This window comes from Cydia pomonella, chromosome 23 (genome assembly GCF_033807575.1).
Source record: "Cydia pomonella isolate Wapato2018A chromosome 23, ilCydPomo1, whole genome shotgun sequence".
Taxonomy (NCBI): Eukaryota; Metazoa; Arthropoda; class Insecta; order Lepidoptera; family Tortricidae; genus Cydia; species Cydia pomonella.
The window spans coordinates 1,271,699-1,293,846 of NC_084725.1; the positions used below are offsets into that span (position 1 = coordinate 1,271,699).

The 22,148-nt window shown below is 39.1% G+C and overlaps 1 protein-coding gene across 10 annotated transcripts in view; it reads right to left on the minus strand.

Moving 5' to 3' along the window:
• LOC133530496 (serine/threonine-protein kinase Wnk-like) overlaps positions 1–22,148 on the minus strand; it is a 98,288-nt gene that overhangs the window by 39,267 nt on the left and 36,873 nt on the right. For all 10 annotated transcript variants that reach the window (XM_061868409.1, XM_061868407.1, XM_061868408.1 and 7 more), the window contains 4 exons: positions 21,034–21,191; positions 19,758–19,846; positions 18,927–19,070; positions 18,113–18,277 (listed from right to left, as the gene is read on the minus strand). In XM_061868409.1, coding sequence (XP_061724393.1) covers positions 18,113–18,277; positions 18,927–19,070; positions 19,758–19,846; positions 21,034–21,191 — 556 coding nt within the window. The remainder of the gene's footprint in view (positions 1–18,112; positions 18,278–18,926; positions 19,071–19,757; positions 19,847–21,033; positions 21,192–22,148) is intronic.

The following is a 22,148-nucleotide window of genomic DNA, read 5'->3' on the forward strand; positions in this document are numbered from 1 at the left end:
GAGAAGGAAAAAATCTTATACTAATTTAAGCCAATTCTTCAAAATATGTTTTTTGGATTTTTTTCCTTTTGTATGTTTTAAAACATAATAAATACATGTTCTTGGGAAATTTATGAATGAATATGAATTGGTAATTTTCGAAAAATCTAGCCTATTCAAAGTGTTCCTTGTCACTTAGATATCTGTCAATAAGGACGTCTAGACTAGGTCCCGCAATGGCGACTTCGCCATAAAAAAGGCGTTATGCACTAAACACAATAAAATAAAGATTTTTTTAAATTGTTATTAACTCTGAAACTAGGCGAATTAAAAAAAAATATGTCATTTTTGTCTCTAAATACGATCCGTCCTACATATACCGTTGACGAAAGATGTCGATGTTTCCCCGCCGGCACTGTGTATACTTAAATATTTTATTTGCATATTTTTTTTGTTTAATTATATGTTAGTTAACAATATTCCAGTGAAATCAACCTCCATAAAAATTTGAGGCTAAATTCCAACAAAAGCTGTCAAATTTGTTTACGATATTTGCTTTTTCTATAGGTATACGTTGTTTCCCGTAAAAGCTGGTCTAGAGCTAATATTGTCCATCTGAATCACTTCAAGATTCTGAGAAAGCAAGAGAAATGGCACTGAAATTCATATAATTATCGACAAACCAAATTACTTTAATTAAATGGTCACTTGCATTTTAATTACAAGTACATATCAAGTCGTCTTTCTTTACATGTTGTAATGCGACACGTATTTCAGTTATGCGTTAATTAAGAGTTTATAAAAAGACGTTAATTTGTACTGTAATTAAAATAGTTATTGAGTTGACGTTTACCTCAATTAAATAATGCCGTTTAACCAACTTTTTGGAAATAAAATGACTGTACAAACATAAATTAGTGCGACGTTAAAAATGTAGTACTTGTAAAATAGGAAGTTGTTTTACAATTTGAAGTATTCAGTTTATAAATATCACACGAAGCCATAATCGTAGAAAACTGTTAGAATGACCCTAATTTTTCTATTGTGAAATATGGATATAAGCCAGTTTTTTTTTAGAGATTTTTGTTATCGCATGCATGCGTGCATCGGTGCGTCGGTGCGTGCGTGCGTGCGTGCGCACGTGTGTGCGTGTGCGTGTGTGTAAAGAATGTATTAAAGGACCAAAACACCAACTTCGAACGGACATGACATTCGGGCCAAGTGTAGTACAACTTTTGAAGACCGTAGAGACCAAGGGACAGTTGTTTTTCAGTCTGCCTGTCTGTATTGACTTTACAGTAAAGCGCGGTTGTTTTATGCGACAGAAGCAGCGTTGAACACATGCGATCATGGGATCAGGGAGAGGGTCAGGGAAAATGTCAATGCAAGCGCTGCGTTTACCACGTAACACAACCGCGCGCTTTATGATTAATTATGTTTATCGCAAACACATTTCGATTACTGAATGCACAGCGCAATGCGTGGGTGTGGAAACGGAATCCGTTGTTTTTATAATCAATATATATTATTATCAATGGATAATGATATTAATAATCAATATCCACTCACCAACTCGATACCAGCCGAGGCCCTTATTACCTAGGCAATATAGTTCAATAAAAAGAAATCAAGCAAGTGACTGCATATAGGTGTTTATTGTACGCGTTTTCATAATGACGGCCGTTCTTTGCGCACTCATAACATGACATTCACCTCTAAAGTCACGTTGGATATCAGAAAAAGCGTGTCTCAGACACCGTTTACCAGTATATGTATTTCTTATTTATCGAAATTACTTTTGTATCATTTTATGTTATCTCTAATAGATCTCAACAAATCACGTTTCCAATTTAATATTTGTCTTGATTTTACAAATATTTAATTTGAAAACGTGTTTTTTTGGTACCTAACTCCAGAGACATTTTCGGTAACGCCAAAGACGTGAAGTGTCGGTCTAACAGTTGGGTACTTGACACATGTTGAATATTATAACAAAATTTATTTAAATGTATAGAAAATGAGCCATCCATTATAAAAAAGTGGAATTTAAAAAATTATATTGAGATTATAAAAAAATACAAGGCCCGAAGTCTAAAAAAAAATTTTTTTTCTTGTCTCTCAAAAATAGAAAAGAAAATGGTACCATTCGATTCCTTACATTCTATTGAAAAATAAATTGTAAGACAACTATACACATAAACGCAATATTTCAGGGTCAAAATGGCAATTTCCTTGATCTTCCATACATTTAGGACAGACTTATATGATGTGACGTCACATCACCTTATCATTTTGTTAGAGGCGTTTCAATCGTCGAGTGTGAGCGTCAGACTTTAACTCTCATTTCTGACCTTTGTGTTGCTTAAATGCCATGAGTCCTATATAGACATTTGGTCCTCAGGAAAATCAAGATAGTTTGACATTATTTACAAAAAACAGTCAAGTAGCCAGTTGATTCGGCCTTATGTGGGTATGTTTGTGTCGTGTTCTATCGTAGCGCCAAACCTACAAGTAAGCCGATATAGGCGCGCGAAGAGGCAATACATTCTTATTTATAACACGTGTCTGAATGCCACATATGTAACCCATTAAGCGGGTCCACACAGAGAGAGTATACACGCGAGGCAATTTCCTCGCGCACAAAACGGCCAGTGTAGATGTGTCTCGGCCTAGGCGGCGCGCGCGTGTTCCTCGGCCGAGGCACGTCTACACTGGCCGCTTTGTGCGCGAGGAAATTGCCTCGCGCGTATACTTGCTCTGTGTGGACCCGGCTATTTGGAAAGAGGAGGTTCAACAATCAAAGAAAATTCTATGGACCGTGAAAATATCTTCTGTCCATTTCCACGTATAAACATCAGAAATGCGGAGTACGTAGCTTAATTGTTCCAGAAATAATTAAAAAACATGAAGGAACATAACCGGCTGGTACTGTAATTAATTCAATAATGCACATACACGCATTAAAATAACAATGGTAATACCGAATCAATAAATAATTTCCAGTCTGCAGCACGCAAGGTCGCCGGTAAACAATCAATCAATGCGATCAATGTTAAACGACAATGAACCGTAATTCTTAAACGGCCAGTGTAGATGTGTCTCGGCCTAGGCGGCGCGCGCGTGTTCCTCGGCCGAGGCACGTCTACACTGGCCGCTTTGTGCGCGAGGAAATTGCCTCGCGCGTATACTTGCTCTGTGTGGACCCGGCTATTTGGAAAGAGGAGGTTCAACAATCAAAGAAAATTCTATGGACCGTGAAAATATCTTCTGTCCATTTCCACGTATAAACATCAGAAATGCGGAGTACGTAGCTTAATTGTTCCAGAAATAATTAAAAAACATGAAGGAACATAACCGGCTGGTACTGTAATTAATTCAATAATGCACATACACGCATTAAAATAACAATGGTAATACCGAATCAATAAATAATTTCCAGTCTGCAGCACGCAAGGTCGCCGGTAAACAATCAATCAATGCGATCAATGTTAAACGACAATGAACCGTAATTCTTAAGCATCAAGGTTGATAGTGGAGGAGTTGAGGGGTTGCCGCGGCAACGTTTTCATGTTTCTGACTTTCTGTGGAATTGCTTGAGACGTCTTAAGAGAGAAGTGTACCACGTGGTCGTATATAAAAAAAGCGGCCAAGTGCGAGTCGCACTCGCCCATGAAGGATTCTGTACCATTTATGAATTATAAAAAAAAACTACTTACTAGATCTCGTTCAAACCAATTTTCGGTGGAAGTTTGCATGGTAATGTACATCATATATTTTTTTTAGTTTTATCATTCTGATATTTTAGAAGTTACAGGGGGGGGGGGGCACATATTTTACCACTTTGGACGTGTCTCTCGCGCAAACTATTCAGTTTAGAAAAAAATGATATTAGAAACCTCAATATCATTTTTGAATACCTATCCATAGATACCCCACACGTATTGATGTTGTGTTTGATGAAAAAAAAATTTTGAGTTTCAGTTTTAAGTATGGGGAACCCCCAATTTTTTTTGTTTTTTTTTTTCTATTTTTGGGTGAAAATCTTAATGCGGTTCATAGAATACATCTACTTACCAAGTTTGAACAGTATAGTTCTTATAGTTTCGGAAAAAAAGTGGCTGTAACATAAACGGACAGACAGACGGACATGACGAATCTATAAGGGTTCCGTTTTTTGCCATTTGGCTACGGAATCCTAAAAAGGTTTGAAACTGGAATATCATGCAATATGTTACTATGAGGTTCTTCAAAAAAGGAGTGTACAGATTTTTAAAGGGTCGGCAAAGCGTATGTAACACCCCTGGAGTTGCAGGCGTCCATAGGCTACGGTGACTGCTTACCATCAGGCGGGTCGTATGCTTGTTTGCCAGCGTCGTAGTATAAAAAAATAACAAAAATGTTAGAGAGTAATTGCGCATTTCAAAATTTTAACATTATTTTGATTTTGAACGTGTTCGTTTAACAAACAATCAAATAGCTTTCATGTATATACTCAATTATAAATAGAAGGCCGTGCGTATAGATGCATTAGTAAACATTATATACGATTTTTATTAGTTTTTACTTTTCTGTAAAAAAAAACACATTTGATAACTCATCATTCGCTTGCCCTTATCCCATTCATTTGGGGTCGGCGCAGCATGTCTTTTTCTTCCATATCTTTCTGTCACCCGTCATCTCATCATTCACTCGCGTTCGTTTCATGTCATCTCTCACACAATCCATCCACCTTTTTCTAGGTTTTCCTCTCCCGTTCCATCCCTCCACATTCATTCGTAATACCTTTCTCGTCACATGACTTTCATCCCTCCGCATCACATGCCCATACCACGCTAGGCGATTCGCTCTTACTTTATCTATTATGGGTGCAACTTTCAGGCTTCCTCTTATATACTCATTCCTTATCCTATCCATTCTTGTCACACCACACATCCATCTTAACATTCTCATTTCCGCTACGTGCAATCTCTTTTCATCCGTCACTTTTAGGGCCCAACACTCTGATCCATACATGACGACAGGTCTTATGATGGCTTTATAAATTTTACCCTTCAGTCGGAGGGGCATCCGGGCGTCACAAATTGTTCCCGTGACCTGTCGCCATTTCATCCAACCTGTGCTAATCCGGTTTTTCACGTCACGGTCAATATCGCCATCGCACTGCACGAGCGAACCGAGGTACTTGAAGTCTGAGCAGACCGGCAATGTAACGCCATCGAGTTCTATGGCAGCGAAACCGGAGAGACCGCCGAAATCGCAGAACATATGTTCAGTTTTAGATCTGCTGATCTTCAGGCCAACATTCTCCAGTTTCCGCCGCCATTCCTCAAGTCTGCTCTGTACCTCGAGTCCGTCTTCACCCACAAGCACAATGTCATCAGCGAAAAGCATACACCAGGGTGCCTCCTCCTGTATATCCGACGACAGAGCATCCATAATAAGCAGAAAGAGGTAGGGACTCAGAGCCGATCCCTGGTGCAAGCCTACCGTGACACTGAATCTGTCGGTGGTGCCGGCAGTTGACCGGACGCGTGTACAACAACGGTTGTACATCGACCGAATTAGCTCCACATACTTCCCAGGCACGCATTTCTCTTTCAGAGCCCACCACAAAACCTCTCGGGGTACTCTGTCGTATGCCTTTTCGAGGTCCACAAACACCATATGCAGGTTCCTTTTTGCACGTCTATATCTTTCGCACAGTTGGCGAAGTGCAAAAATGGCGTCTGTTGTACCTCTTCCTGGCATAAAGCCGAATTGGTTTTGTGTTATATCACTCTCGTCTCTCAGGCGTCTCTCTATCACTTTTTCCCATATTTTCATGCTATGTGACATGAGCTTTATTCCTCTATAGTTGTTGCATTCCTGTACATCCCCTTTGTTTTTAAATATGGGCACCAGCATGCTGTCGCACCATTCGTCGGGAATGGTTTCTTCATGCAACAACTTATTGAAGAACAAAGTCAGCCACTTACATCCATCCTCACGCAATAACTTCCATACTTCTCCTGGTATATCATCTGGTCCTACGGATTTTCCATTTTTCATACTTCTCACAGCCACTCTTACTTCATCCATGCATATTTCTCTCACTACACCCATATTTATCAGTTTGTGATTCAGTACCCTGCTCCAATCATTCTCTTCATTCATTAACCTTTCAAAGTAGCCTTTCCAACGTTCTCTTATGACTTCATCTTTTGTTAGCACCTTTCCTGCATCATCTTTCACACATTTTATATAGGATATATCACGGGAACTCCTTTCCCTTGCTTTGGCAAGGCGGTACAGCTGCTTTTCGCCTTTAGGACTATCTAAGGAGTCATACAATTTGTCTTGTGCTGCTGTTTTGGCTATAGCAACTGCACGTTTTGCCATCTTCTTACATTCTATATACTTTGTTCTTTTTATTGCCTCTTCAGTTCCTTGTCCAGCTTTATCCTTTTGCCATTCTCTAAATGCTTGTTTCTTTTGCTTTAATATTTCCTGCACCTCCTCATTCCACCACCACGTTTCCTTATCTATGATGCCTTTGCCTTTCGATTCTCCCAAGACATCTTTCGCTACTCTCCGTATACAGTTTGCCATTTCATCCCAACATTCGTTCGCATTCAATCCTTCCATATCTTTCATCTTTATCATTTTATCCATCACACGTTCTTTGAATTTTTCGGCACACTCATTCTTCTCTAGCCTTTTCCATTGTATCTTTGGCGGAAGCCGTTCTTTTCTTTTAAGTGACTGGACTTTTATTTTCAGATCGATTACAAGCAGCCTATGCTGTGAAGTAAGATGTTCTCCTGGTATGATTTTAATGTCCTTGATACAGTTGATCTTATTTCGCTTTACAAGGAAATAATCAATCTGCGTCGTGTGTTTGCCACTTTTGTAGGTGATCAGGTGTTCATCTCTTTTTTGAAACCAGGTGTTAGCGATTGCCAGGTCGAAAGCGGCAGCTGCTTGTAACAATGCTTCACCTTGCACGTTACGGCTTCCAAAACCGAAGCCCCCATGCACTCTTTCATACCCTACATTAATTCTTCCCACATGTCCATTAAAATCTCCACCCACGTATATCTCTTCATTTGCTGGTATATCCATTGTAATTGTATCAAAATCCTCCCAAAACTTCTCTTTCGCTACATCGTCACATCCACTCTGAGGAGCATATACACTTATTAAATTGAGTGTGACGTTTGATATACATTTGATAACTAAAAACATGAATAAAAAAACTAAGATACGTTTTTAACGTTCATGTAATCTGCAAAAGTAAATTGGCGGGGAAACCCGTTTAATTAATAATTAGCATCGCCAACTACAGAGCGATAAGACCGTGGATACTTCCGCTTAAATATACAATTCCGTTTACATGAGGAAAATGAAAAAGTCACGAATATAAGTTCATTCTAAAAAAATCATTTTTGGTACAAGCTTTTATCGCTGACTGTACTATTCTTTCTATCGGCAACTAAAACTCATGAAGGCAATTCTAAAAATCCCAAATACAATTAGGTTGCGTTGTTCCTATGGCCATCTCCTGTCTCCATTATCAGATCACCTCGATGGTACCATAATATTGCATTGTCACCGGATTTATCAATCGGAAACCGGGAAGTGGGTCAAATTTAGCTTCCAAGATTTGACCCACACAAACATACATAAAAACATAGGTACTAACAGGGCAAGTTAAATAAAAGCTTGTAAAAAGCGATTGTCTTTTAACGCTGAAATCGCTTTTTATTTGTTTGTAACATTTCCAAATATGCAATCACAGATGTAAGAACTGTGTACACAATTTGTTTAACACACTCTCTCTTAACTGAACTTACCCTGTATTAGTCCAAAAGAATGTAATTTGCAAATAACATATGCAAAATATAGTAAATTATGCACTGTATGGAGTTCAGGGAAAGTGCATAAATTACTACTCGAGAAACATAATTAGTGTCACCGTTTTTAAATGATTAACAATTTAATTGGACAAGCAATTGAAATATTATTAAAAAATACTTAATTAAGATAAGAGGGCAGTCTACCGAAATCACTTAATTATATAAACTATGTACCTAAAAATAGTGAGTGACAGATTAACTCAAAAAAATCTTTTTAATTCAAGATTAGTAGTTAAGCTTAATGTTATATAATGTGTTTTTTTTTATTGAAATAAACAGTTTAATAGTATTTTTTTATTTTTTTTTATACCAATGACTTCTAAATCGATCGAATAATTTTGTGCTAACCTGTAATATGACTACCTTTGTATCCTGTCTGTGGAAACCTGTAATTGGCTTCCCTGATACATATTTATGTTAACCTAGTTCTAGTTTATTAAGCTGTTGGTTTTCCGAATAAAATAAAATAAAATAAAATAAAAATACTTAAAAAAAACTTTCCAAAAACGCTCCCCCAACTGCATAAAAACTTACACACAAACTTTGTTGCACAAACACAAATCACACAATCACCGACCACTACACAATTATAACACATCGCTAACTATACACGAAATTAAAATTGCTACCGATGTCCATACTCGGCAGGGTCGCGTGGCGTTCGGAAACCGACTGATGAAAAACACTTATGCTATTGTTCAAGCGAGCTATCAGCTCGGCTAAACCAGTATAAAATGAAACATGATATTGGTTACAATTCAACATATTTGTATAATATAAGTCTATTGGATCGCTTGAGGCAAAGACTTTCATGCGAAAAAGATAGCTCAGTGTATTTGAATAAAACAGCCTATGAAATATGAGCTATCAAAGCGCTTATGACCTTTTAGTTATGCGTAGTATTAAAGCAAAACCTTGTAAATAATTCGCAAGCAAACAATCTTATTCCATTCAGACAAGGTTTATATTGGTATGATTGAAGTGGAAGAAAGTTTGCCGCGATCGCGAACTAAGTGGAACACATTTACTTACTGACATATTAGTTTAGAAGACTGATATAAAGCTTGAATGTTATAAATATCATACGCTCTTTTACTTTTGCGCAGCGCTCAAGCGAAACCATGTATGAAATTCACGTGTTTGCATTTTTATTGCTTTCTAATACGGTTTAAAATGGCGTGATTGATGTGAAGAGTTAGCTAATGACTATGCATGTGAGGAAAGGTTTAATTATGGAGTAATTTTAAGCGCTTTTGTTTACTGTTTGTTTTTGTTGCATACGGTAACAAAGCGATGCGTCGTTTAGGCAATAACAGTAATAACATTACATGTTTACCAACTTACAGTATAAACATGATTGTGAGCATGCTTGTTTGCTACTTGTTCACGCATAAACGGCCAAGTGTTGGTTTTATATGCTATAAAATAAACCATTCTACCGAAGCTTGCCAGAAGAGTACAGTCAAGGTATTAAATATCGACACGGTCAAAGTCCCAAAAATATGTATACACGACCTTATTTCCTATTATTTTAAGACAGTGTACACATATTTTTAGCGCTTTGTCCGTGTATATATTTAATACCTTGACTGTACAAATTATTCCGATCCTTCTTCCGGGCTTCGGTAGCTCAGTTGTTACGAGCAGGGCCCGTACTTTTCATGCAGTTGACGCAAAAATGACGTAATTTAACATACAGGGAGTTACTACAAATTTAGATAACTTACTTATTGATGGGTATCATAATAAATACGTGTTACGTGAATAAAAGCTTGTTACGCTGTTAAAAACCAAAAATATGTATTATTTCATAAATTAATAATCTATTATTTATTTGTGTGACAATAAAATGAAAGTCAGTTAGACGTTTCTATACTGATTGTCAAGTATATGTATCAGTTACCTAAAGAGGTTGACAAATGATTAATTATTACGAAAATCCTAATTGGAATCATACTCTATGTAGCGTGACGTCATTTTTCTGTCAACGGCATGAAAATTACGGGCTCTGGTTACGAGCAATCGGACCGGAGTTCCGAAAGGTCGCAAGTTCGAGTCTTGCCTGGTTTGTTCATTTTAAAATTGCCAGGTAACTTGGCTAAAAGACAATAAAACTGACTATCACCGAATAACTATGTATCACCAAATAGCCAAGGTTTGCCCTACGATATAATGAGGAGTGTACTACTATTAGTGATAAATTGGGTTCATAATATTTTAGCTGACTTTCGCTCGGTTGACCTTTGTAATGTTATTGTTTAAGTATAAGTTCTTAATATTTTTCACGCTTTAACTCATGTTACGTCTGAATTGGCAAAAATATATTTATATTTCATTTCTGAGTTATCGTGTTCGTAAAATTGCACCCTAGTGACAGCTGTCACAGGCATGATAAGAAACGAAACATGTACTTTTACGGTTATCGTATTAGTATTTTATGCAACAGTTGTATAAGAAGGGTCAAAAAAGGCGAGTGGCGTGAGTTACAATGTGAGCCGGAGCCGAAGGCGTAGGCGAACATTGTAAAGGAATACGCCACGAGAATTTTTTGACCTACTTATACAACGTTGCATACAATATTTTTCCTACGAGTCAACAAAAATAAATCTTAATTTAGGTAAACAAATTACAGCAAAAGTATATAGCCAAGACGCGCGAGCATACCTTGTTACGCGCCCGGCCCGCCCCGGGCCGCGGCCGGCCGGTCGGCGACACCTCCTCGTAACTCATGAGGCCCTGGTACTTGCTACTTGCTAAATTAATTTTTTGGACAGTTTTTCTCAATTTTGGCCACCGTAGCCTACGGAGACTAACAAGCAACGCTAAGCGGTCTTCGTAGTCTATGGGTGTTGCTATATTACGGGTGTCACATGCGTGTTTCTGACTTATGAAGTAATTATTTTTACTATGCAACCAAATGAATATTTTGTAAGTTGGCAGCAATGCACTTAGTTTAAAACTGTATTCGTTTTGGTTTTGTTAGGTTGGTAGCCATTAATCGCAGTAACGTTATAGCTTATAAAAGCACAAGAGCTTTTATGAGGAATAGACAATATAGACTTTTCTTGAAACCTTTTATGTATGTTCTTATATTCGTGTTCATGAATGCATAAATGACAGATAACAGTAGAGGAGTAGGAAAAATATTATGTAGACGTATTATGTAGGTTAACGTTATATAAGTTTTAATGAGCCTAATTTCACGGGTCGGTGTTCTAGAAAATGAACACATGCACGATGTAATTTACATTTCGTCGCTCATTACACTTTTAGCACTATTTTAAATAACAAGTCCAATTATGAAGTTAAAAATAACGATTGGGATTAGGTTTCGCAAGAAATTCACGCCTACTAGGCCGTCCCAATGAACTACATACTTATATACAGGGCGTCCCACGACTGCCACATGGAGGGGAGGGGAAGTACTTTAAATACAGTAGATTTTACTGAAAGAAGACTTAATTTTTATACAACGTATTACATCACATTGTATAAAAATTAACAGGTACACGTTATATAGGTAATTCTGAGCAACTTTTATTTTAAGACCAACCCCGAAATCGCGATAAATAGTACATAGTGCAATGAGGGGGGGTAAATGAAATTTTGGATACGAGGGTTGTACCCGAGTATGCAAAATTCTTACCCCTGGAGAACACACAAAGTTTTTCATCACACTTGCGAAGAAAAAACTAAATTTTAAACGAAATAATTCTTGAACACGGTGACATATCAAACATTCGTCCGCCATTTTGTAATTTCTTGAGAGGTTAGCATCGATGGCACAGACCTTTTCGGCATTCAGCCAGGATTGAAAATTAAGTAAAATTATTTTAAACGGCTGTTAAATTAATCAAATTATAATTTTAATCATAATCAAAAATATTAAATTATAAACGTTAGTATTTTGTATGAATAATTGACATAATAAGAAAAAGGTAGAACTCCCTATTGAGTTTTGGGCTTTTTTTCACATTCCATAACTCCCGCGGGAACACGCATGAAATAAGGACTTTTTCGAGCAAGTGTGATGAAAAAAAATTAACTCTCCCATACAAGATATCAACATCAGCCAGCCAAAATGTACGAGTCCCATAGTAAAAGTTGCTCAATATGTGACCTGTACAGTCAGCGTCAAATACTTTGTAGCAACCAAAGTAGCCAAATAGTAGCGGATGTCACGAAGGGAGTCATAGAAAAGGTAAAAGAACTGGAAGCACAGAGAGAATGGGAAGAAGAGACCAGCTGCAGACAGTCTAAGATGATGGTCAAGGGCATTGATCACAAAAGAACCAGGTATCTTCTGAAACTAGGTGAGAGCAGTCTGAGAATATTGACAGGTATCATTACTGGTCACAATACTCTCAACAGACATCTCAAGGTAATGAAAATAAATAGAGACGCCTCCTGTCCACACTGTGGTAAGGAGGAAACTAGCTTCCATCTACTAGCAGAATGTATCATGTATGCGGCACTGCGATATAATACATTCGGTAGAGACTCACTAGTAGAAAACGAACTAAAGGACGTCGAACTTAAAGATGTCCTTCTGTTCTGCAGGAAAACAAGAAGATTTGAGGAGATTGGTATGGGAATGCCGCCGGGACAGTAACCTGCAGCTCCAACTTCAGGGAATTGGGCTGAATGAACGCAACACGCGATCGACAGCCCGCCTGCTTCCGGCCGGGCGTCCCTACACTACATCTACATCTAAATAGTTCGGTACACCATAATATTTAGTATGGTGTACCGAACTATTTGGCCACTTTGACTGCTACAAAGTATTTGACGCTGACTGTACAAGGTGTATCCACCCCACTTTCAGTGGCTGGTGTAACACGTTGTATGATATCTTCGGCAATCGGGTAATACCGACAAGAACTGAGTGATAGTTGCATCAACCCGTCTGTCATCGTAAAAATGATCGCTAGAATGTATTGTATGGAAATTATCTTTGGCAATCTAATATCTATCGACATGTCGGTGTACACTATATTTGTAGCAAAAAATACGTAGTTTTATTACAAGCTTTTATTTAACTTGCAATCAAACTACATATGTATGTTTGTACGGGTCAAATCTTGCAAAGCATTTCCGTCGGGTGACGATGACGGATATGATACCAAAAATTTAACAAAAAAAATATTAAAACATGACTTTATTGGCGGATGATTATATTTCATCGTAAACTAAAGAGTACGCCAAGCACATTAAACTTCAAAAAAGGCTTCTTCTTATTAATGACTCGAAAGCCATTGACGCAAGTTCCCCCATAATAATACCCGCGTAACCGGCGTCAAGCCGATCGCGTCAATCTGCCATCTTTAATTGCCGTTCAAATTGCACTACTCAGACGCGATTCGCATAATTATGTAGTTAAAAAGCATGGTCGCACTGTGTCGCGTCGCCACGTTTTCGTGCTCCAACTGTTGAATGCGCTCTTGACATCAGCTACTGACTGTGATCCTTGAATTTTTGCGTGGCGACGATGGACGGCTATGTGCAGTGAATGTCTGAGGTTTTATGACAGGATGGATGATAGTTCAACTGCAATACTTTAGTTTTATAAATGTATCATAATACTGTAAATGTACTTAATTAACTTTCATGACGCATTACTTATACACTGCAATGTCATGTAAACGTGTTTTCAATAAATAAATAACCGTTTACTGAACGTTAGACAGACGTTTTAATGTAAAGGTGCTACGAAAACCCAAACGGGACTCTGTAATTTTATGGAATTCAAAAACAGTTTTTTTTTCTGTTAGCATTATCTATCGACATGTTTTCTAAGAGTTCGTAAAAATGTGATCAAGATCATGATATAGCAATCAAATAGCTCGTTAATTTTCTCGTAAGCATATACTTGAAAATCATTCTAATGCCTCTGACGCAACGCAAGTACCCCATAATAATTCCCGCGTAACCGACGGCTGGCCGATCGCGGCAATCTGCCGTCTTTAATTGCCGTTCAAATTGCACTACTCAGACACGATTCGCACAATCGTTTACCGAACGCTAAAGTGAGTTTTTTTTTCCTGTCTTGTGAATTTTCGTCGTTTCTCTGAAATTTAGAGGAATGCTTTGGTGGCGCAAATTTATTCTTTATTTGGAAGTCTTTATTGTTGTTTTCAAATGATACAAACGCTGCGTTTATCGCATAAAACAACCGCGCGCTTTAATATTGGAGTCCATACCATTGGTTACTTATGTATAGACAAGATACAGACTGCCGAATAAGTAATAGTTCTGAAGCTATCTAAAGAAAATCCAAGGACGAATTTATATAGAACATTTGTTAAAGGTCGGGATTTTGCATATCGCGTGACTGGGGCGGATTGGTAAAGTTCATTGCGGCCGATATGCCAATGTGGACCGTAAGATAAGGGATCAGAGTCGTAATTTGGGTGTACGGAATGCCGTCTACGTGGTGGAATCCGTTTGCTGATTTATTATGGCATTTCATTGAACTGTGTTGTTTCTTAGGATTTTTGATCACGAAAGTTTAGTTTTCTTCTAGTTCTGATTAATTTCAATTGATTTAGCAAAGCATACTACTATTTTTATCCGTCGTGAGACAAATAGTGCGTGACAGTCAGTAACATGGTATAGGGCAAGCCACGGAAACCGGTTTAATTTCCAAACCGTTATCATGTACTTGGCGCAACGCCTTTTAATTTCGGTTTCGTTCGTAAAACCGATATTTTAAAACTGTTTTTTAGTAGAAAGAAGAGACTCAGCTCCTGGTAGCGGAAAGAAAGGTGTTACGGAAAATCCTGGGACCTATCAAGAGAGATGACGGCACCTGGAGGATCCGTAAGAATGCCGAAATCGAGGAGTTAGTGGCCGAACCCAATATCATCGGCGAAACGAAATGCCACAGGCTTCGCTGGTTCGGCCATTTACTGAGGATGGTGAGGATCGAGGTGTTAAGAGAGCTTATTTGGGACAACCGACTGGTCGCCGTCCAGTGGGTCGGCCCAGATACCGCTGGAGCGACAGTGTACAGGCGGATCTGTGCCAACTCAAAGCCGATAACTGGCAGGAAGTGGCACAGGATCGGGACAGTCCTTGTCAGATTAACTGGTTTAGAACAATCAAAACCGGTTTCTTGCTGTGTCGGTGTTTTTGTTCACGCGGCACACCACCAGGCTGGCCGGCCGTCTCGTCGCTCGCAGAATAAACCCGTTTATTTAGGTTACAATAAAGTTTTTAAAAGGTTCGCGTTCTTATGAAAGTTCGGAGTAAAACCGAAATAAACCGGTGTTTCCGAGCCTTGGTAGGGAAAGTTTTTATAGTTAGGATTCAATAGTAAAAAGGTCCTTTAAATTTGTCAAATTGAAATGACTTTTTGGCGATTAGATTTGTGGAACCAGATTATTAATAGAGTTGTATTCAAGAGAAAATTGCAGGAATGTGCATGTCTATGGCTGGCTGCGTTGCACGCAACACCGTGTGATTAGAAACAGCGAGTCAGGGTCGCTGCTGATGCAATAGATGATTGCAAGGGTTTGTGATTACGCGTATCGTGTGATTTATAGATGTTGTAAGCTTCCGTTTGAATATGATTTATTCTTTTGCGGTTTTGCATACGGTTCCACCCTAATGGCTCAGTTTCATTGGTCGATAACTCGGTTGATATAAGCATGCGGGGACTTCCCACAGGCAGTATAATGACTAGTGAAACTCAGAAGTCGATAGTTCGGTCGATATACAGTATGCGGGTGACTCCCCGTAGGCGGTAAGGTGGTATAACGACTAGTGAAACTCATAATGGCATGCGTATCGGAAATCTCCCGCACCCCCCATATCGATCAATGAAAACAGTTCCCCGACTGCGGGCCCTATGGCATGCTTTATTGAAATCTCCCGCACCCCGCACGCGGGCCCTATCGACCAATGAAACTGAGCCATAATATAGTGTCATCCTCACTCAACCTTTTAACAGCTTAGAATTTTTCATCAATCGTGCACGTGTCGCCGCCGGTACGAAGTTAGTCTTATTTATCAGACGATTGCGAACTGAGCTGGGTATTGTATGCCTTATTTATCAGACTAGATAAGATAAGATAAGATACATTTATTGATAAAATTATACAAATTTTACACATCAATTCAATGAGGATGCTTTACCATACTGTACAATGTCAACCAAACATACATTACAATGGTCAATTTATATTGATTACAATTTTAATTATTAGGAATACTATTATCATATTTATTTTTTTAAATTCTCAGATTTATATGTTATTCACACTTCCTTAAAATACGAGTAAATTCATTCACACTGTAGCAACACAGGTCAATCAACATTTTTTTAAGCTTATTATTAAATATTTTATCACTCGCAGAGGTAATTATGTCACTAGGTAGGGTGTTATAGATCTTGACACCTAGGACAGCGAGTGACTTTCGAGCTTTAGCGAGTCTGCGGTGCGGGACAAGTAGCAGGTGTGCACCTCGGGTATTTCTGCCATGACACTGACCGCGCGTTGTGTATTGGTCCCGATTAGACCTCACGTTTTGGCAGGCCATCAATATGAAGATACAAGGCAGAGTGAGGATTTTATGGTCCTTAAATAATGCTTGGGCTGGGTGATCGTAGGGTTTGCTAAGGGCCCACTTCTGTAGTTTAAACGGTCTGTCACAGTCTGCTGACGTACCCCATAGCTCGACACCTTGGGTTAAGACTGAGTGAAAGTATCCAAAATAAGCAGTTTTGAGGTTGGCAGGTGTCAAGGTGGGTGCGAATCTGGATAGGGCAAAACAGGCGGAAACTAAGTTGTCGCAAATCGCGTCTATATGGGGGGGACCATGTCAAACCTGAATCCATCGCCTAGATATTTCCCCTGATCAACTTGAGGTAGAGTAACGTCTTTTATAACGGTATTAACATTTTGACCGCCAAAGACGTCATATCACGCGCGCGGCTACAGCCTAATATCAACCTTCATGCGTACCGGCAAGGTTCACGATTACGCTACGCGTACGGTAGGCGTGGTGTTCAAAAGGTTAAATTTACATTCGTCACTTTTTCGCAGTTGGAAGTGCATAATATTAGTTTTGTCAATGTTTAATTGCATTCCTTTTGATAAGAACCATTGGGAAATCTTATGCATAATTCTGTTGGCTTTTATTTTTAGATTATTAAAATTGTCTGCGTTAATTATTATATACCATTAAACTCTTGAAATTGAAGTGGCGATTTTACTACTCATGGAAGCAACTACTACTCTGGAAGTAGATATGTTATGTCACAGATGACAAAGAAAACACAACAACCCCTACTCCCACTAACCCCATGTTGGGCAAATGTCCCTTTTTAGGGTTCCGTAGCCAAATGGCATAAAACGGAACCCTTATAGTTTCGCCATGTCCGTCTGTCTGTCTGTCTGTCTGTCTGTCTGTCTGTCTGTCTGTCTGTCTGTCTGTCCGCGGCTTTGCTCCGTGGTCGTTAGTGCTAGAAAGCTGAAATTTGGCATGGATATATAAATCAATAAAGCCGACAAAGTCGTACAATAAAATCTAAAAATTTAATTTTTTTTAGGGTACCTCCCCTACACGTAAAGTGGGGGTGAATTTTTTTTTTCGCTTCAACCCTAGAGTGTGGGATATCGTTGGAAAGGTCTTTCAAAACTAATAGGGGTTTTCAAGAAACATTTTTTGATAAAGTGAATATATTCGGAGATAATCGCTCCGAAAGAAAAAAAAAATGTGTCCCCCCCCCCTCTAACTTTTGAACCATAGGTCCAAAAAATATGAAAAAAATCGTGGAAGTAGAGCTTATGAAAGACATTAAATGAAAACTATAGCGGACATGATCAGTTGAGCTGTTTTTGAGATATCGCAAAAAGTTTTCCCTTCATAGTAAAAAGACTTGCAATGCAAATTTGCCTATTTGTTTAACTCGGGTGAAAGGTACCGTTTTATCCCTTGGTTAACAATTTACTATATTTTAAGCTCCAGTTTAGCTTATTGTGACGGAAGAGTAACTACGGAACCCTACACTGAGCGTGGCCCGACATGCTCTTGGCCGGTTTTTTCATTTATCCCGGATTTTAGTAGTGGAAGACACGACCAAAACTTCCATGAAGTGGGTCACACAAGAAAGAGTCCTTCGTCACTGCTTGTTGCTGACTGGCGAGTGGACCAACCCCACCAGTTACCAGTCAGCAACGGCTTAATATTTACCACCACCAGCGCCACCAGGTAGGTTGTTACCTATCACTCACCTCGTCAAGCTTATCAGCTGTGACTTGAGCAGCTTGAACACCAGCCGGGCGTCTTCCTCCATGATGAGGCCAGCCTTGGCCATGTCGTTGGCGACGTCCTGGCAGTCGTCGCGCTCCATGTCGAAGTCGAACTGGATGGCTTCGTTCTCTTTGTGGGTGTACGATCTGTGGGCGAGATGGATCGTTATTATCTTTTAATCTCACTTCTCAACGACGATATCGATACGATAGTAAACTCTATATTTAATGAACTGAAATAGATGTAGAAGATGTAGAATCGAAGAAAAACTGACGAAGCACTCCAGTGGCGAAGGCCGGATTAGAACCGGCGTATTTAGCTAACTGAGCTAACGTCAAGAACCCCTAGGCCACCCCGCCACGGCGGAACCGGTCCAACTTTCTTGACTATATGCCATCTAAGTAAGACTAATTCTAAGGGGTCTTTGACCAACTCTAAAGGCGAGCAAACATACTTGCATCTTCTATAGGAATTCCTGACGGCAAATAATTTGCGCGATAAAGAAATTAGCAGAGCAGCTAATTTCGCAGTATTTCTTTAACCTTTTGAACGCCATGCCTAACGTACGCGGCGCGTAATCGTGAACCTTGTCGGTACGCATGAAGGTTGATATTGGGCTGTAGCCGCGAGCGTCATATGATGTCTTTGACGGTCAAAAGGTTAATTCCTTGACAAAGTTGCTAAGATTTTGTCGATCTTTTTGAAAACTTTCTGTAACACACATTAGTAATACCTACCAGTGTATTTTTGCGAGATCATTAACTTAAAAAATTAAATTATACAAGGATCACTAACCGCTTCTTGGGATCGATGATTTTAAGGCGGAACTGTATTTTGGCGATGTCGGAGGAGGTGACGAGGTCTCTGCCCACGATCTCCAGCCGGAGCCCGATGTCCTCGCCGAAGAACTCGTGGTTCAGCAGATCCTTCACTTTCGGTCTGAAAAGTGTAGCGACATTTATTTTTTGATAGCAAAACGTTAGGGTTTTTTTAAATAATAATGGATGCTCATCATCGATATACAGGGTGTTTATTTAGTCACCAGCAATAATTTACGGGGTGAATATATATGTCATACTGAGCAACTTTTGCTATGGGACCGACCCCAAAATCGCGAAATTGACTGCTTCATACATTTTGATTGACGGACCTTGACATTTTCTATGGGAGAGTATTTTTTTCTTTCTGGATTTCGGGGTTAATCCCGATGCTCAATATGACCCATTTATTCAGCATGTAAGTTATACACATTAACAATAAACAATTGCAGGTAACTAAATAAACACAGGCACAGGTCTTCCTGGTAAGAGACGGTCTAGGCTATAGACCCCACACTTCTAATGCCAATTGTGAACTTTCCAACACACCTTTCAATTCTTCAAATAGCAGGTTTCCTCACGATGATATTCTTTCCCGCAAAGTAACTGGTAAACGAATATCAAACGATACTTCATACATAATCAAGAGACACTCATCGGTGCGAGACAGGGTTTGAACCAACGACCTCCAGTCGAAGCCGCCTTTCTTAGTTCTCAGCAACAAGCGCCTTGCTGCTACCATGATCTTATTCTTCATTCTTATTTACCATTACGGTGATTATTTCTAGACTTGAGTAAGTGTACTGACCGATCTCCTTTATCTGGCTTGATGCACGATTCGATGATGTCTTTGACTTCCGGTATCGCCACCTTGTCCAAGCTCTGCGGCTTCACTCCCTACACACAAAACAATTTTTTTTTTTTTCTTTTTTTTTTCAAAGGCACATATACATAATCAATTTTAAAGTTACTCGCCAAACTGCTTATGCGGTTTGTTGGCGAGACAGCGCTCATTTTTTTCATTTTTATGCACCTAAAAAGGTACCGTACTTAACCCCTTACCGCATATGCAACCTATATACTCGTATATGGCTGATATAATCTTCTACTCTATTGACAGCTATTTGAGTTCAAATTTAAAACTATATTTTTTTATGACACGTTAAGGGATTAAGTTGCTATCATTCTATGCTTACATGCCCTAAATTATACAAGTACATAATTTTACAAGAAAATAGACTATGCAAAAACAACAAGTCTAATAATAATAATAACACACGTTAGCTGAGGTCAAGGTAAATTATCTAAAAGTATTTTTTTTTTAATTTAGCATTATATTTATGCTGTAGCATTATATTTATAATTTAATATTAGCATTATATAAAATATCTGGGAGACCGAGCTTTGCTCGCAAAACATATAAAAACTCAAAAATGTGTGTTTTCCCAGGTATAAGACCTAGCTAGATCGATTTTATGCCCCCGAAAACCCCCATATAGCGAATTTCATCGAAATCGTTAGAACCGTTTCCGGGATCCCCAAAATATTTAATATATATATATACTTGCTCGTTTAAAGGTATAAGATAAGAATCAAACCTCGTCTGACACTTTTTAAGCCGGCAGCACCTGCCGAATGTACTTGTCATTCGACAATCGACCCTACGCGTTATTTAACAAGGTGCAAATTGGATAGATGCGGCTTCACACATCCACATCACTCTAAATTCGACCCTATGGCTATTGACATAAGGTGCTCACCGAGACAACTTTCTTGTATAACTACGCGGGTCCGCTGCAATCCGAGTAGAAATATTCCCCGATACGTGCCGGACGCTTGTCATTCAACAATCGACCCTACGTCTATAGACATAAGTCGCACTCACGGACACAACTGTCCAACATCGTACGTACGGGTCTCGGGAACTCGCTATGAATACTTTAAATTCAACCCTACGCCTGTAGATAAACAGTGCAATTTTCTTCGATACCATTTTCTCCCGGACACGCTTATATAGCTCGCTCTAAAAATGGTGTAGAGCTAAAGTCGACCCTATATCAGTGTAAATAAAGCACAGTTCTCACCGAGACGACTTTCTTGTATATCTGCGCGGGCCCGCTGCACTCGGAGTAGGGGTACTCGCCGGTGGCCATCTCCAGCATGCACATGCCGAAGGCGTACACGTCCACGGACTCGTCGTAGTGCTCCTCGTACATCTCGGGCGCCATGAACTCGGGGGTGCCTGATCAAAACGAAAAAAAAACTTTGATATATTTCATAGATTGTTTGATGGATTTCCAGAGTAATATTTATCCTATTCCTCTTTTTACCAGTTTTTAGGGTTCCGTACCCAAAGGGTCAAACGGGACCCTATTACTGAGACTTCGCTGTCCGTCCGTCCATCCATCTGTCACCAGACTGTATCTCACGAACCGTGATAACTAGACAGTTGAAATTCTCACAGATAATGCCGCTATAACAACAAATACTAAAAACAGAATAAAATAAATATTTAAGGGGGGCTCCCATACAACAAACATAATTTTTTTGCCGTTTTTATAAATAATGGTACGGAACCCTTCGTGCGCGACTCGCACTTGGCTGGTTTTTTTTTACTTTCCCTGTTAGTTATGTATGTATGTTAGCAACGATAATTTGAGATAGAGGTGGATTGTTAAGTGGCGCCATCTTACCGAGCACAGGCCAAAGGTATGGCGCCATCGCTCGAAAAGATGCCGCCATACCTTTGGCCTATGATCGGTAAGATGGCGCAACTTTTTGATAGTTAACAAATTTATGAAGGAATAAGGATCAAAGCCAAATGACATTCTAAAAGTTTTAATCATGTGTCGAGAGAAGGCAGTAAATTTACTGTGGCTGCAAAGTTTACTTTAACAATCCACCTCTATTTCAAATTCTCTTTGATGTTAGTACTGGTAAGCAACGCACTTCCCGATTTTTCGATTTAGGTGATATTTTGCATTATTGCTAATATTAACTCAACTAATTCGCTATTAGGGCTCATTTAGATGGTGCGAGAACTCGCATGCGAATTTCATTAGTTTCATTACATTGCGGTATTTGATCGGTCGGCCGAATAGGGTTGTTTCCATCTACAAATCTTAGGGCAGAATTGTATCCCAATAAATTCTTTTGGATTATAAGAACATGTTAAACTGCTTTTAGGGGACCTGTAATG